The sequence below is a fragment of the Monopterus albus genome, unplaced genomic scaffold (assembly GCF_001952655.1).
Source record: "Monopterus albus unplaced genomic scaffold, M_albus_1.0 scaffold195.1, whole genome shotgun sequence".
NCBI classification, from domain to species: domain Eukaryota; kingdom Metazoa; phylum Chordata; class Actinopteri; order Synbranchiformes; family Synbranchidae; genus Monopterus; species Monopterus albus.
This window is the reverse complement of record NW_018128075.1, coordinates 792457-809435: the sequence shown is the minus strand read 5'-3', so window position 1 is coordinate 809435 and position 16979 is coordinate 792457. Positions and strand designations below refer to the sequence as shown.

The following is a 16979-nucleotide window of genomic DNA, read 5'->3' as shown; positions in this document are numbered from 1 at the left end:
GTTTAAACATTGTGTGTAGTTCACTTTTCAAGTACAGACTGCTCACTTTCCTAAATCAGTTGTGAGTCATCAGTGTGACATCAAATCCCCTGTCTTATCTTATGTCATACATCAGATGATCAGCCTTTAGATCTGTTCTCAGGTCTGCAGTAATGGATCTCCAGGGGCTGCCAGCATTGTTCGGCTGGTCCGCAAACCGCAGTCAGTCATCATATCCTTACTTACAACAGCGGGCACGCATCATTAGACCATGTTTTCCCACTGCTAAACACGCAGTACTCACACACATAGACTCACAATTACTGGCAGCAGTACAAACAGACATGAAAATTCAGAAAACCCAGTGCTCATTGATTCTGGGGCAGAGAAATGTCAGAAGCGTCATAGCTGATGTTACAAAGGAGCTCTGTTGAAAAGTGTTGTGCTGGAAATCATGACTGAACCAAATTTAGCCCTTTGCGCGCGCGTGTGTGTGTGTGTGTGTGTGTGTGTGTGTGTGTGTTCTTCCTTACTCTGAGCAAAGCTAGACAGAAGCAGAAAGACAGCAAGAGGGAGAGGAACTCAAATAGTGTCAGAGGCAGCTGAAAACACAGATATTGATTCACATTAGCAACGTGAGAATGACAGCAAGAAAAGGAAACTGAAATATAGTGTAAGTGCATATGGTGGAAGGCAGCTATTCCTGTCAAGTGTTAACAAGCCTGAGTGAAGTGGCAGTGTGTTCAAGTGCTAATTTTATCACTCTTACAGCAATTAACAATCGCTTTGCTGGTGTGGCACCCAGGACTGAGAAGTTACTGTATGTTAGAACATAGCCCATCAATCCATTTCCATACCTCTTATTCTTGAATGGGGGCTGGAGCCAATCCCAGCTGGCACTGGGCGAGAGGCGGGGTCCACCCTGGTGAGGTCGCCAGTCTGTCACAGGGCTGACTCTTAGAGACAGACAACCACTCTCACTCCTAAGGGCAATTTAGAGTCACCAGTCAATCTAAGCTGCATGTCTTTGAACTGTGGGAGGAAGCTGGAGTACCTGGAGAGAACCCGCACAAGCACACGGAGAACATGCAGACTCCACACAGAAAGGCCTCGGGTCGACCCGGGCTCAAACCCAGAACTTTCTTGCTGTAAGGCAACAACACTAACCGCTGTGCCGCCTAGAACACAGCCCTTCTGGCTGTTCTCTTTTAGCAAAAATGCAATTTGTTTCAGAGGTGGAGGAGCCATAATTGATGAGAAAATGTGTTATGTTTTTTTTTGCCTGCTACCTGCTGGTGTGTTGGAAAGGAGTGGACAGTAGGACTAGTAGAGCAGGCAATATTTAAACAGCATGTTTGCTTTCTTACTGCACCTTATTTGTCAGTAATACACAAAGCTACAGTTAACCAGTAGCTTTCTGGTACTCTGTGCTGCTGTCAAGGCGTTTGTGTGAGAATAGTGTGCACGGGCCTTTGTCCTTCTTGCCCTTTCCACCAATCAATTTGGAACATTTGATGGTGAGTAAAATAGCTGGTAACTATACAAAGCAATGGGGTAGTAAAAGAAAGAACACACCATGTGGAGTTTCCTTTTAGCTTTTTTTTTTTAGCTTATTTATTTCTTGTCCTAAAATACAGTTGAGCATTTTAGTCCATGATATTCCTAAAGATCATGCCCACACTCTGACTGTATTTCCTTGTTTGTTGTACTGACACTTAACTTCCCCTGCTATTCCCTGTCAAACAGTAAGTAAACCTTTCACTTTTTCACCACTTTAGTTTATGACAAGAAAACTTACAACTAATGACCAAATCCCAGCCAGCCACATTAGCAGTATACTGTAAAGCCAAATATTAATGTGACCATATTTACACACTACAGTGTGATTGCTGCAGCTCTCTTCTTTCACTACCTTCTCATTTTGTCCCTTATGTTACTAGCATCTTTCTTTTCCCCTCTTTTATCTGTCTCTGTGCTCTGTCAGCCAGAGGAGCTAACTAATGTCCTGGAAATCTGCAACATCGTTTTCACAAGCATGTTCTCCTTGGAGATGATCCTCAAACTAACCGCTTTTGGTTCTTTCAACTACCTGAGAAACCCCTATAATGTCTTTGATGGAATCATTGTCTTCATAAGGTACAGTCGATTGCACAGTGTAAAACATGCATTCATTGTAGCTGTTCATTGAATGCCAGGCATGCAGTATTGCCATACATCAGCGTATATGAGGCGGTGCTACCATGTGCCGTTAAACCGCGTGTTAATGCTCTGAGGTTTGAAGTTTTAGGCCCACATTTGTGCATTACTCTGTTAAAAAACATTGAAATATGAATTAAATTAAGCTAAGTGTAATTCCAAAGCATACATACTTTGAATGTACTGTATTTTGGCATAAAAATGGAAGCACAAAAGAGAAGTGATTTGTGGAGGATAAGTGACAGATGTAATTCATTCTCTTTTTGATTTACCAGAATGTTATGGGCAGGGATCCTGGAGTTAAATTATTTATGTCAAGCTGTGGCAAATTGTCATCTATGTTTTACCTGGTTGAAATGTCCCACCTGTATGTACTCTATTTGGATGCCAAAGCGTCAGGAAACAGGTTTTGTCTTTTGTTGTGTGTGGCTGCCTTTGATCTGCTGCCGTTTTTTCCAGTTCATCTGGCTGAGTACCTTTGTCTGTGATCCGCATTATAACCCAGAGATCAAATACACATCAAAGTACCTAAAAACTGAACAAGATCAAATGTGCAGCCTGTCACAGAATATATGTGTTGATTGAACATATCTACATCTGTCTTCTTATCTATCGCTCTCCTACCAATTTCCCTCCCTTTATCTATCTGAATGTCCTCAGCTATTCATACAGTACCTCTATTCAATCTTTGCTGATGCAGAGCCGATGCTATTTTGATGTGCTAAGTGGAGCCTTTGATAGGCACTTTTATTTAAAGCCAGATTTTCTACAAGCAAATGGTTATCTGCTCATGATAAACACCAAGCAGACAGAAGGATACAACTTCTGTGATCCATAACATCTGCAGATGTTCTGCAGCAGCAAACAGCAATTATGAAATCCATTAAATATTTAAGCCAAAGTTTGTTTATGTCCAAAACCTAAGTATCCTTGTAAGTGGGCACATTAATTACTGGGAGATAAGATAAACCAAACATTCCTTGTGCAAGACAAGAATGAGTCATGTATTCAGGTTCTGTTATTTTGTCAGTTAAAAAGTGTGCATCTCATGAGCTTTAAAAATAAATGCGATTATTTGTATTACACTAAAGGCATAAATGGGCTTTATGATGAACATTACTACTAATGGCTCTCCAATGGAGACCTGGCTGATGAAAGAGAGAAAAACCAACAAAGTGTGAATACCAACAACACAACACAAAAGCACTCAAGATTGCACGTACTCTACCATGGGCTTAATTGTTCAAGAACAAAATTTTTATCAGTCATTATTTTGAAAATAAAAATAATTGCATCACCTAAAACCAGACATTCCATGTTACAGTGGTAAACCATAAGAGCAACTAGTTTAGTATCTTTTTCCTTTGATTTTCAGATGACAGAGTTTGTCTGTTCAAGCTGAAGTTGAAGTAATAGCAGTTGTTAGAAAGTTTGCTTCCTTTTGGGGCTCTGGGGCCGCTTAAGAACAGACCTTGTTACTAGCTGTTGTTGAAAAATGTAAAACACATTCTGTAGACAGACCTGGAATCAAAACCCAGACAAATCAGCACCTCAACATTCAGTGCATGAACCAGGGAGTTGTATACAGTGAAGGAGATTGTAAGGGTGTGGAGGTCGGGATGGTTGCTGGATGTATAATGAATCAGACTTTCATGCAGGAAACCGGAGTTTGCTTCCTGTCATGGATATGTGAATTAACATAGACCTTTTTTTATTCATCATAATCGCTTTTCCTAAGTTAACCAAGTATTTTAGTTGCCTAAGTCTGACCATATTTTATCTACCATACCCACTTTACTTTGCTAAAATTACCCATGAAATAAGTCTCATTTGCAGATTTGTTGATGTAAAGATTAGTCAGTCTACTATACATAATCCATAGTCTTTGCGGATTTGGTTCATACTACACACCTGTGTGGCAATAGGGTTAGGAACTGTGATACCTGGCATTTTGAACAGCAAAGCTACACTGCTTTCTTCATTTGACCCTGTGTCTAATCTTTGTGGTGTTTTAGGATAAAACGGGCATTTATATCTTCATGTTTATATGTTTTATGTATTATATAAAATGTAGTAGGTTCATACTTTGCCATTATTTGGCATTCTGTTGTGTTTGTATGGTGATGTTTATCTTCTCAGTGTATGTGAGATTGTCGGCCAGTCCGACGGTGGTTTGTCGGTGCTGAGGACCTTCAGGCTGCTGAGGGTGCTGAAGCTGGTAAGGTTCATGCCAGCCCTGAGGAGACAGCTGGTTGTCCTCATGAAGACCATGGACAACGTGGCCACCTTCTGCATGCTGCTCATGCTTTTCATCTTCATCTTCAGGTAAGGTGAAATATATGGTGGCTTTTTCTTTTAACAGCCTTTTTTTTTTTTTGCATGTGCTTGTGTCTGGGGGATTCTGCCTTTTTTAAAGTCCTGAGCACTTACTTAACAGCTACCATTAAAGCACAGAAGGTCACTGTGCTCCACAGTAGCTATTAGCCCTGGGTGAAAAATAACAAGCAGACACTTGAAGGAGAGGTTAGATTTTAACAAGCAGACACTTAAAAAACTGAAGCAACATAACAAGTAGACCCATGCTGATACTTAAGCACTTGAACAGCAGCATTTTGAGGGTCTGAAAGATCTTTCACTAGACAGTCTATTCCCTTCCTCTCTGCTTGCCATTTGAGCCATTTCCTGTAATTTTCTTTTAGAAGGTGATGTAGGAAGAAATTACCCCAAGAAAATAACAATAAACACTCCAAAGTTGTATTTGTGACACATACACACACAGGGTGAAGTTGCAAGTAAAAACATATTGATGATGCCATGTTATTATATACCAAGCTGCTGTGATTCTATATTCTGCTGTATTCTGTGTTGTGTAGCATTCCCATGAAAGGTGTGTTCTGAGCTTCTAAAATGTCCCAGCTACAAGGCACCGTTAAAGAGCCCATGGCTGCTCATTTTGCTCATTTCCTGCCATTTAATACTTAATCTTGGGTAACTCTAGATTAGTGTTGCACCCCTCATAACTCAAAATTGCCTGGAATTATTTCATAAAGATAACACCAGAGAGCCTCTTCTTAAAAGCGAGAGGATGGTTTGTGAATGCGCACCACTCATGTTGCTGGTATTGTGTCAAAAGTGGACAGCAGGACGAACCATAACAACATTAATTAATTGGAATTTCTCCTCCATAGATAGGTAAACAACAGTATATGTACCGATGAAAAGAGATGTGTAACACTCTAAACAAAGAGGGTAATTGAGAAACCCCATATTTTAAGTGGCATAATGCAGACATAGTAACTTCTCCAGCCTTCGGAAAACAGCGAGTCCCTGTATAGGAACATTCATGGTCATGCAGTAACCTCAGGCCCTGCATTTTTCTTCACATCCTCAGGTCACAATACAGGCAGCAGGAGGTAAAATATATCCACAAAACCGCACACAGTCGAAAAATTCCGCTTTTTACAATAGCACCATGGATGTCAGGCAAGCTCACATGAACGAGCAACTGCCTGGACATTATGCCCATTCAAGGTAGATCCTTAAACCATCACTTAATACTTTATTTTGCTAGAAAAAAGTCTCATCAGTGAGAGTTTGTGAGACTTATATAAACCAAGTTGCCTCTGCATAGAAATACTAGAACATACATACACCTTATTTTTTGAGTTTTAGGTCATGTCTAAGATCATAATTCACCGTTGTAACATTGTAGATACATCAGAAAACAAGGTAAACATTCCATGGGCTCTTTAACATTTCTTCATGAATGTTGTTCTGAAATGTACCTCAGTGGTAATTGTCACATTGCAAACACAGCTTTTAGAAACATTATCTACGACAGCGTTCTTCAGGTGCTGGTTACTCCAGACATGTTTCACAATCACTGCAATGGATGGTATTTACAGTTTGACACTGGACAAAGGTTCTAGGATGCCCAGCAAGGAATTACTAGCTACAGTATATACCAATTGTGTGCAGTTCCCTGCACATAATTCCATTACTTTTAAATGTTCGCTTCCATTACCTTTAAATGTTTACTGTGATACTTAACAGTGACAACAAGGCCACTGGAGCAGATGACATCTTATATAACGAGGTTTTATGGTTCACTTATCTTCATAATCCCACCCAGGAAAGTATTTATTAGCAACTAGGGTACAAAAACAAAAAGACAGCATTTATAAAATCTGAAGCAGTTGAGTCAAAGACAAATCTTAATCATCCAAAGCTTCTAAATGCATAACTATTAAAACAAGACCCCATGTTTATCATGCCACAAAAGATACACATTTAATTATCAGTCAGGTACAGGAGATGATACATTGTCAGGGTATACTGTATAGTATGTTAACATCATCAGAGGCTCTGCTGTTGTGTTGCAGTATCCTTGGGATGCACATCTTTGGCTGTAAGTTCAGTCTCAAGACAGACACTGGTGATACAGTACCAGACAGGAAGAACTTTGACTCCCTGCTCTGGGCCATTGTCACTGTTTTCCAGGTAATTGACGTATCACTGTTTGGATCATGGATCTATTATAGAAACCTGGATTTGGTGCAACCACTCAGCTGTTCAGCAAATGTCCCTAGTGGCCACTCGCGGTACTGCAATAAAGGGTTTTACCTTGATATACATCCCCCCCGATGTAAAGTCTATGGGCCGGGTTTTACCTTGATATACATCCCCCCCCCGATGTAAAGTCTATGGGCATATGAGTGGCATATGTTTTTTGGCATATGCACCAGACAAGCAACATTCCTAAGGAAGAATAGGCACCATTTTGTAATCCAGGATCCATGTTTCATTAATAGAACCATGGTTTGGATAAGCATGTACATAAACACAGACACTTGTGAAGAACTTGTAAATTAGACCTCTCTCACCTTTGCATCATCTAAAATGTACTCAAGTGTAAATGTTTGCATAATAATTATTAGTCAAATGTCTAAATTCCTGATTCATATTTCCAGTTTTATGTGATGCTAATACTTCAGTTTGTAATAATCTACGTATGTGATATTCTTTAAACATACTTAGATCTCTGTGATATCCTGATAAGAACAGTTTCTGTAAACTTAGATATGTTGTATCATTGTTTAATTACAGTGTGTCTAAATCTGTGTAATTCTCTCAGATTCTGACCCAGGAGGACTGGAACATCGTCTTGTACAATGGTATGGCAGCCACGTCACCACTTGCTGCTCTTTACTTTGTGGCCCTAATGACCTTTGGAAACTACGTCCTCTTCAACCTGCTGGTGGCCATTTTGGTTGAAGGATTTCAGGCAGAGGTAAAGGAGCTCTTTGTCAAGTATTGCAACATGATTTTAAACTGCGGATTGGGAACTTGTTTCCATAATAAAAAAGATGTCTGCATTTTAATTTAGTTGTTGATGATTAAAGCAACCAGGTCAGGTTTATTGATTAGTATCATTCTCCAAATAGTAATTAATTCAGCCTGCATCAGGAAAGGTTGAAATATTTAAAATTATAGCTGACACGTTTTGCTCTTTAACAGCAGTCGGGGAATCGCAGCAAATTAACAAACTCAAACCTCACAGTACTTCAGTAATTTAGTCCAAAGTAGCGCCAAATATCTAACTTTGTGGAAATTTACCAAACCATGACCTGCAAATTGATGATGTCAAAAAAACTTTTTGTGGCCTTTGATTTTTATAATCTTTCAAAAGCTGACAGTTATTCTTTGTTTAGCCTGTTCCCTTCATCCATCCACTGTTGCAACAGCCTTTCCTGTTGGCAGCTGACACCAATCTGTCTGTGTAGATGTTAACCTTTGGCAGAGACAGCCACCGCTAAAATAACCCTGGGCTCTTATGATCTGTTGCCATTATGATGGATTTACTCACCCCAGTAAAAGCCGCATCTCTAATGTTAATTGAACACCCATAAAAACCAATTTGTAACCATATACAGTACAAAACTGATTCAGCCTCATAATTAAATTTGGTCTTATTCTTTAGTATTAAAAGTAAAACAGTTGATTGTTACCAGTACAATCAACAGTACAATTATCATTCAGATATGTCACAATGTGAAAAAATTGGTGGAACAAAAATAAATAAAATGCAAAAATGTCTTGTAAAAACTCAAACTATATTAATTTCAGGAAAAAAGTAAGACATGAAAGAAAAAAAGTCCATCAAAAATACATTTGTACACTACCAGTCAAAGGTTTTGGCACACTCTCCCACTGAATTGAATGGAAAACCTTTGACTGGTAGCGTATGTTTTAATTATGTACCATTTGGCTGCTTCTGAGTTGCCTAACTTACTGTGAAACTGATATATAGCCTTAAACATGATGTTATTACATCTGCCAAAAGTCTGTAGATACTGTAAAGTGTGTGTAAAATCAGCAAAAACAATTCTAGCATTGGCCACAAGTATATTTATTATCCGCAGTCCACATATAATAATGGTGTATTAAACTCCGTAGTTAAATTTCTGAAGGTATTCATCTCAGTGGAAAGCAGTGTAAAATGATGCTGTCAGTCTGCCATCAGCTGTCAGACTTGCTGATGTTTCATTGGCAAATTGTAGTGCAGTTGAGTAATGTAGTTCAGTTTTCACGCCCAGATCAAAGCATTGCCATATTCATGGCATGTAGCTATGATGTGTGAGTTAGAGGGCAAACGCCGACACAAATCACAAGGTTTTTGACTGATCTTTTTGAAATGCCAAAACAAAACACAGCCATCAGTCTTTTGCTCTGTCTCTCGCTTTCCTTCTCTCACTGCTGATCTTTCTCCCCCGGCTCTCTCACCTTCCTCTGCTTATTCACACTGCGTCTGCTACTTTTACACACTAGGGATTATTGAGGAAGTTTACTCCAGATTTCCCCATCGTGAAGGCTAAAGGCGAAATCCCACTGGTTTTAAATTGGTTTTGTGGGGTTACTGGAGTAGCGTGTCAGTCACTTTGTAGTTTTACTGATTTAATCGCAAGACGGCACCGATCCGAGCCGCTCTAGTAACATCAAACACTTGACAGTTGGCGGGAGGGTGAGGAGTCCTGGACTGGTGTCATACGAGAGATTAAAGTTCCTGGAAAATCTGTTACAGTGCACTTTGAGAGTCTCTGCATATAACATGAGCCCTGTGTAAAAGCTTCTGCCCTTTCCTCTCTCTGCCTTCTCTTTATCTCCAGGGTGATGCCAACTGTTCCTATTCGGACGACGACCGCTCCTCTTCCAACTTTGATGAGAGTGAGAAACATGACTCCATTAAGTTGTCTGGTGAGCTGACAACATGGTTCTTCCCTAACATTATAATTACTCAGTTGCCATTTTATAGATCCACTTTGCTAAAAGGACCCTCTATCTCAACACCTAGGTACGATTGCAGCACATATTGTTTTTTGTTTCATTTTTTTCCATTGATTTAAAGTTTTATCATGTAACATTTAAAGGTTTAAGAATATATTTAAAAGCACGATTTGCAAAAATATAATTAGTTAAGGCAAGAGTAAATGTTACTATGTTTAGTCCTAGGAAGCCTGTGATTTGTGTCTAAAGATGGGCACACACTTAACGACTGCTGCGCTGATTATGCTATTTGAACGTGTTGACGGATTGGACCCAGCTGGACCAAGTCGTTCTCAGTCTGGTCAGTGGTTATTGACAGTCGGCAGATAAAACCATGTAGTGTGTGCCACATAAAGATTAATCTTAAGTCTGAACAACCAGTCGCTGGCAGTTATTTCCATTAACATGTTTAATGTTTACGACTGATATTGGTGATGATGATGTCATGCACGTGCTTCCCAAAGGAGACATATTGGCAAAAAGATACCCCTGGCATTTTTGGTTTTTGTTCTTTTTATAATAAGTTGAGTACACAGGAGGCTGTCTGTATGTCCACCACCGTGTTGAAATAAAGTTGTGAAAATAATAATAAATAATAACTGTAAAGTTTCAAGACTGTAATGCCAAAGTGCACTGGACAAGTGAAGTGGAGGAAAAACTGACTGAACTGTGGGAGGAGAATGAACAGCTCTACAACATTATTATAAGTTTCAGTTTCATCTGTAGCAGCACAGTCCCTTTAGCCACGCCTCTCCATCCAGCATCTCACCCAAACTGCATTTTTTCCTCTTTTTTTGATCACTAATTTCTATCCTTTTGCTGATTTCCCCATTGTGGGACTAATAAAGGTTCATCTTATCTTATCTTAAGTTTAAGTGGTTGCATCCATATTTGTTTTAGTAGAAGGACGTGAGAATTGGTGTGATCTCACAGGATTTACAGGCTCCTCTGCTGCCAGTCATTACAGACAGTGTGTTGTCCACAGAGTTTGACCATTCCTTATTTGTGTGTTGCTTCTTGACAGTCTCTGCAAGTTGATGGAAACAGTCATTAAATGTCGTCTGTTCAGTCTTTTAGGTTTTAGCCAGTTGTGGTGTGTGCTCACCTTAAGTTCGATTTACCAGTAACAGCACAGTTCAAATCACAAATTGCCCCATCTACTGTATGTCAAAACAGAGCATTCCTGACACTTGGCTTGTATCTGATGTTTGAGCCAACCGTCTTTTTCCCATGAGGCTTATTTTAAAAGAGGCCGGATATGCTCAACCCAAAAACAAAAAGTAAAACAGAGATGCGGTATGTGCCAAAGGCTTACAAACTTGCAAAAACCCAGAGGACTGCCAGCAGTCTTGAAATATGAATGAGCTCTATCTTTTTCCTGAGCTCACAGTGAACCTGTTCCAGCCATACAGGCTTCCTGAACATATCCAACAAACAGTGCAGTTCAGAGTGGTTAAAACATAAGTCCAGAGACTGAGGGCGTCACTTCTGTGCAGCTGGAGTGGGCTACTGCTGCAGAGGAGATATGATCTCTGCAATGCAGTGTAAAGGCGACGAAACCCCACATTCTGTTCCTTCACACATACAAAGACAACAATGTGTTTTACTGTCTGTCCACTTACACAGCACAGACACACTACCTTTGGTTGTTCTGCTGTAGTGTTGGTTGTGTGGGAAGTGAGAGTTTTTATTCTCCACCTTTCTCTTAATTTGCTTTTTCTCTCTATTTTTGTCTTTCAAACTTTAAGAAGTGAAACTAAGGCCATATTCTACAATTTTTCTTTGTAAACCCACGTGAGGGAGATTTTGAGAGACATTATGTACTGGTTTGTTTGCCTGGAGCTATGTCAAATGTTTCCATCATCGACTCATCTTATTATTTTAAAGAATATTTAGAATTCATCCATGTCAAGTCAAGTGAAGTCAAAGTGTCAAGTCAAAGTGTTTATTTGTCATATGCACAGTTAGGAAACGTGTTTCCCTGTAAAATGAAATTCTTACTTTGCCGTCCACATGAATGCCACAAAATACAAATGAAATATAAAGTAGATAAATAAGTAACACAAAATCTGAGGCACTTTAAGCAGCAAATGCATGGGAGCAGCATGTGCAGCAGTCAACAGTCAATGTGCAATTATGCATGTGCAAACTGAGAATGTAAACAGTACAGGTCGACAGTACATGACGTATTTCCTGGTAATAAACTCCTCAGCTGATTAGGAGTCTGATGGCAGAGGGAAAGAAAGAGTTTTTCAGTCTAGTGGCCCTGCATTTCACACTTCTGAACCTCCGGCCAGAGGGTAAAGAGGTGAACAGTCCGTGCTGGGGATGGGTTGGATCTTTAAGGATGGAGGCAGCTTTCCTGTGCACCCTGCTGCTTCGTCCCCACCAGTGATGCGACCTATCACCGCGGTGTCGTCCGCGAACTTTAGGATGATGTTGTCTTTGTGGGAGGCGACACAGTCGTGGGTGAACAGGGTGTAGAGGATGGGACTGAGGACACATCCCTGTGGGGTGCCGATGTTCGTGATAATGCTGGCTGAAGCCCTATTGCCAATCCTGACAGTCTGGGGCCTGCCAGTCAGAAAGAGTTAAATATAAACATTTAGTGTTAGCCCTCAGCATAGGTGTAGTGCTGCCAGAAAGCACCAGAATGACACGACACATTATTCTCCAAGTGAAATAAAAGAATATTTCTATACTCTTGTGGAAATTCAGAATGTCACAGTTACATTAGTGTGAGTGCTTGACGATCAAACCATCAGTAAAGTAAAATGGAATGCTCCAAGTTGTGATATTAAAATATTCTGCCACACCAGTTGATAAAACCAGTCTAGCTTTGATCATGTGGGAAATTACGGTTGCCAATGTAGGAAAAGCGTTTAGATGGCCCTCAAAACAAGCCACAACTTAGCTGTGTGCATGCACATGAGTGCGTCATACTTACTTGGGTACTTCATCAAATAGCACTACACCTCTGGCCCTCAGCCACAGGTGTCCTTATGGATTTCTAGACTTTATTTTTCTTCCACTGACGGACCAGAATAGAAAGTGGTTTTAAACTCAAAAGCACTCAAATGACTATCTTAAGCTTTACTAAAGTTTGTGGCTTTTGAAATTTTTTACTTTGCCCAGACATATATAAACTTGACCTTCTCCCTCCTTTCTCTATTTAAACGTGTCTTACTGTGTTATTGTGGGTATAACACACAGAAGATTGAAGCCTGTTGCCTGGAGGTTGTCAAATGTCATTCTGGAAAATGTAGGAAATCACTAGGTGGAAGGCAACTTGATGGAAAGTGAGTGAGCAAAAATAAAATCTTACAACAGGATGGCTTCTCAAATAAATTGAAATTTTATAGTGCCGATGCTCAACACTGTAAAAGTATGTAAGAACACATTAAGGGTAGATGGGGACTCAGCAAAGTATAATGGATGTGTGGTACAAAAAGACTGCGCTTTCTGTCCAACTTCCTTTAGATCCAAGGATCTGCACCCTGACACCCAACGGTCACGTGGAGCTGGATGCTCTTTCAAGACCCAGGGGATCTTCCTCCTCAGAGAGACGGAGCTTCACTCTTGAATCCAGAAAGAGCAGTGTGATGAGCCTTGGCAAGAGCAGCCTGGAGCGACGCTCCCTCTCACTGGTACACCTTCATACACTTCCCCACATTCATATTCACACATGAAGGTTTAATATTTAGACTGAATCTCTCTGTAAATGTTCAGTGTTGATGGCAGTTTATTCATTACAAATCACATGTGTACCTTGCATCACTATTAGCCATTTTCCAGCTGTTTGTCATCACTTTATAAAATCAATATTGAGCTTCACAGAGGGACAAGTGAGTTTTCCCTCCTTTCCAGAAAGCATTGGGTTCAGTTCATATCAGTATAAGACCAAATCTGTCTCTACAAACTAAACTGGCCTGAGATGCAGAAACATTTCATTTTATGCTTTATGAAAGTATGATTTGCATTAGATCCAGGAAGAGCAGACAAATCAAATGCAGAAGAAAAACAGAGGAAACACTTGTTAAAAAAAAAAGAGGTTAATGTTGTGGCTTCTTGGATAAAAATGTTGCTGGTGGAAATTAGAGAATTTTGGTCCTTTGAGTTTCCCTGTTGATTTTTATCAATGAGTCTTAATTTTAATTTAATTCAGTTTTATTAGCATAGCTCGAAATCACAACAAAAATCATCTCAGAACCCTCCGACAGACCCCGGCTCTTGGTGGGCGGCCTTCTGCCTCAACCAGTTGGGGTTGGTGGAGAGAGGAGAGAGAAGAGAAAATAAACAACAACAAACAATCAAACACTGATCAGGTTGATGTGGCCGGTGACTGCTCATCAGAGACATAGAGCTCCAGGGCCAGGGCAACCTGCAGAAGGGTACAGGGAGAGAGAGAGGACACACTACGGGAGAGAGAGAGGCAGTTAGTGATGTGTAATGGTGGCATATAGATGCATGGAGAGAGAGGGGAGGGGAAGAGGAGAGGGGAGGGGAGAAACTCAGAGCATCATGGGGCCCCCCAGCAGCCTAGGCCTATAGCAGCATAACTAAGGGAAGGATCAGGGTCACCTGATCCAGCCCTAACTATAAGCTTTATCAAAAAGGAACGTCTTAAGTCTAATCTTAAAGGTAGAGAGGGTGTCCGCCTCCCGAACTGAGACTGGGAGTTGGTTCCATAGGAGAGGAGCTTGATAGCTAAAGGCTCTGCCTCCCATTCTGCTTCTGTGGACTCTAGGAACCACAAGTAAACCTGCACTCTGAGAGCGAAGTGCTCTGTTAGGATGATAAGGCTCTGCGAGGTCTTTAAGATATGATGGAGCCTTGTCATTAAGGGCTTTGTATGTTAGGAGAAGGTTTTTAAATTCTATTCTGAATTTTACAGGGAGTCAGTGGAGAGAAGCTAATATGGGAGAGATATGATCTCTCTTGCTCGTTCCTGTCAGTCCTCTGGCTGCAGCATTTTGGATTAACTGGAGGCTTTTTAGGGAATTATTGGGATATACTTATAGTAAAGAGTTACAGTAGTCCAGCCTGGAAGTGACAAATGCATTGACCAGTTTTTCATCATCACTTTGAGACAGGATGCTCCTGATTTTTGCAATATTGTGCAGGTGAAAGAAGGCAGATCTAGAGACTTGGTTTATGTGTGATTTAAAGGACATATTCTGATCAAAGATGACTCCAAGGTTCCTCACAGTAGTACTGGAGGCAAGAGCTATGTCATCTAAAGTAACTATATGATTAGACAGCAGATTTCTAAGGTTTTCAGGCCCAAGCACAATAACTTCAGTTTTGTCAGAGTTTAGAAGTAAGAAATTACAAGTCATCCAGGCCTAGATAAATATAACTGAGTATCATCTGCTTAGCAATGGAAATTTATGTATATTTCCTGATAATATTGCCTAAAGCGAGCATGTATAAAGGGAAGACTCCCATGGAACACCATGACTAACTTTAGTCTGTGTGGAAGATTCTTCACTAATGAGAAAAAAAAGTGGAATCTATCTGATAAGATTTGAACCAACTTAGTGCAGTTCCTTTAATCTCAATAACACACGGTGATCAATGGTGACAAAAGCAGCACTGAGATCTAAGAGGACAAGTATGGAGATGAGTCCTTTGTCTGAGGCTAGGAGGAGATCATTGGTGGCTTTTACCAGTGCCGTTTCTGTACTATGATGGACAAATCACTCTTCTACAGGTGGTCACATAGCACAACAAAAGTTAAACTTTGTAATAAAATACATCCAGGACTTCTTTAACACTTGTGAGATATGTATGTGAGATATTTGTAGAGTATTTATATCACAAATACACTAACAGAAATTGCATTAGCCCAAGAGAAAATTGTTAACCATGTGTGAAAGGTTAATGGGAGGTTCACTTCTGTCCCAATGTTGTCCTTAATGAACCAAAACTTTAGGAGAGAGAAACTGAAGTAGTCTTTAACGTTTGAGTCAGCATCCAGTTGCCATGGCAACTTCTATTAATTTGCTGTTCCTATCTTCTGAAAGTGAGAGAATTGGAGAGGAAGAGATGGTGAAATATAGTGGGGAAGGCAAAATGGAGAGATACTGTATGGGGGGAGACATGATGAGTGTCGTAGTGACAGGATTATAGAGACGAGTGAAAAGCAGAGAGATGATACAGGGTAGTTTAGTCTTATCTCATGTTATGTTAAACACAGTGGCTGTGTGAAGTCTCCTCCTCTTCCCTCACAGTGCTCCACTTATAGTGATATCAGAAGGCACCAGTTACATCACTCACAGCAAAAGTAACTGAATAATAAGTGAGACAGCTGTTTATGAAGAACTTTATTTTTTAATGAAATTTAGCTTTTCTTTGAAGTATTAATCATTTCCACTGGGCAGTTTGTTTGTTTCACTGTCTTATAGGGTACAGTACACAGTACGTTATACTGAACCCAGACAAAACTGAGAGAAGTGATGCATTACTCTCTGGCATTGCAGCATATTCAGAATTTCACTGATCACATTTGGAAGTGAAGAAGGAGCTTGAGCACACACTGTAGGGTAAATTAGTACCAGCTGTTGTCTGTGGTTTATGCCACATATAGTGTGGAACAAATTGTCTTGACACTAATATTTGGCATCTTAAACACACACACACACACACTCTGTGTTTTTCTTGTATTATCTGCAGTGTGCACTCAGGTGTTATTTAACATCTAGCATGCACGTGGCACTACAGTTCTTATACAGACAAATGTGGTATGTGGGACCAGCTTGGGCTTTGACTGGCAACATGTACACCAGCAGTTTAAGGTCTAATTAGGTCTGTCACACTGAGAGGATTTGACATGTAGACACAAACAGAACTGGCTATTTTACTCTAAATGGAACTGGCACTCAGTTGTTTGCATGTTAACTAGATGACAGCCTGCTGAATTCGCTACAATCTCAAGCTGAAAAGGCCCATTTCTATTTTACTTCTTTGGCTACAGTCTCTACTTATGAATGATTAGCCTACAGTAATAGGTCGGCTCTTGTTCCACTGATTCCCTGCTTCATATTTATATAGCATATTAGCATATACAGTATAATTAGGGATCTTGCAGGGCCTTTCCATTGTTGCAGGTGGGGGTTACAGTGAGTGCCTTGTGCAAAAGCTTTTGTGGTATTTCTGGTTCTCTTTTGCTGTAGAGCTACACATGCTGGAATAAGTTCGAATAATAATTTGAAGTGAATGAATATTAAACCGTATCCAAGGTCACAGTACCATACATTAACATCAGGGGGGGAAATTCTTGAAGAGATTATGTCACTTGTTCATTCATAAAATAAAGATGGGCTCGAGTTTCAAAGATTGACAAAGACTACATTTACTTAGTTTTATTTTGGGGGACAGTTCACAGTAATTTACATCATCATGTGGTTAAGTGGCAGTGTTAACCGCATGGCTAGTGTCCACTGCTTTGGTTACGTTTTTGGTGCCTATCCTGGAGACAT

The 16979-nt window shown here is 40.2% G+C and overlaps 1 protein-coding gene across 1 annotated transcript in view; it reads left to right on the top strand.

Annotated features, from left to right (window-relative positions):
- LOC109970351 (voltage-dependent T-type calcium channel subunit alpha-1I-like) overlaps positions 1-16979 on the top strand; it is a gene marked incomplete at its 5' end in the record, with an annotated part of 125189 nt that overhangs the window by 51705 nt on the left and 56505 nt on the right. Inside the window, 6 exons of the mRNA XM_020617854.1 lie at positions 1814-2115; positions 4315-4500; positions 6558-6675; positions 7310-7465; positions 9342-9429; positions 12979-13145. Of these exons, the coding sequence (XP_020473510.1) occupies positions 1814-2115; positions 4315-4500; positions 6558-6675; positions 7310-7465; positions 9342-9429; positions 12979-13145 (1017 nt within the window). The remainder of the gene's footprint in view (positions 1-1813; positions 2116-4314; positions 4501-6557; positions 6676-7309; positions 7466-9341; positions 9430-12978; positions 13146-16979) is intronic.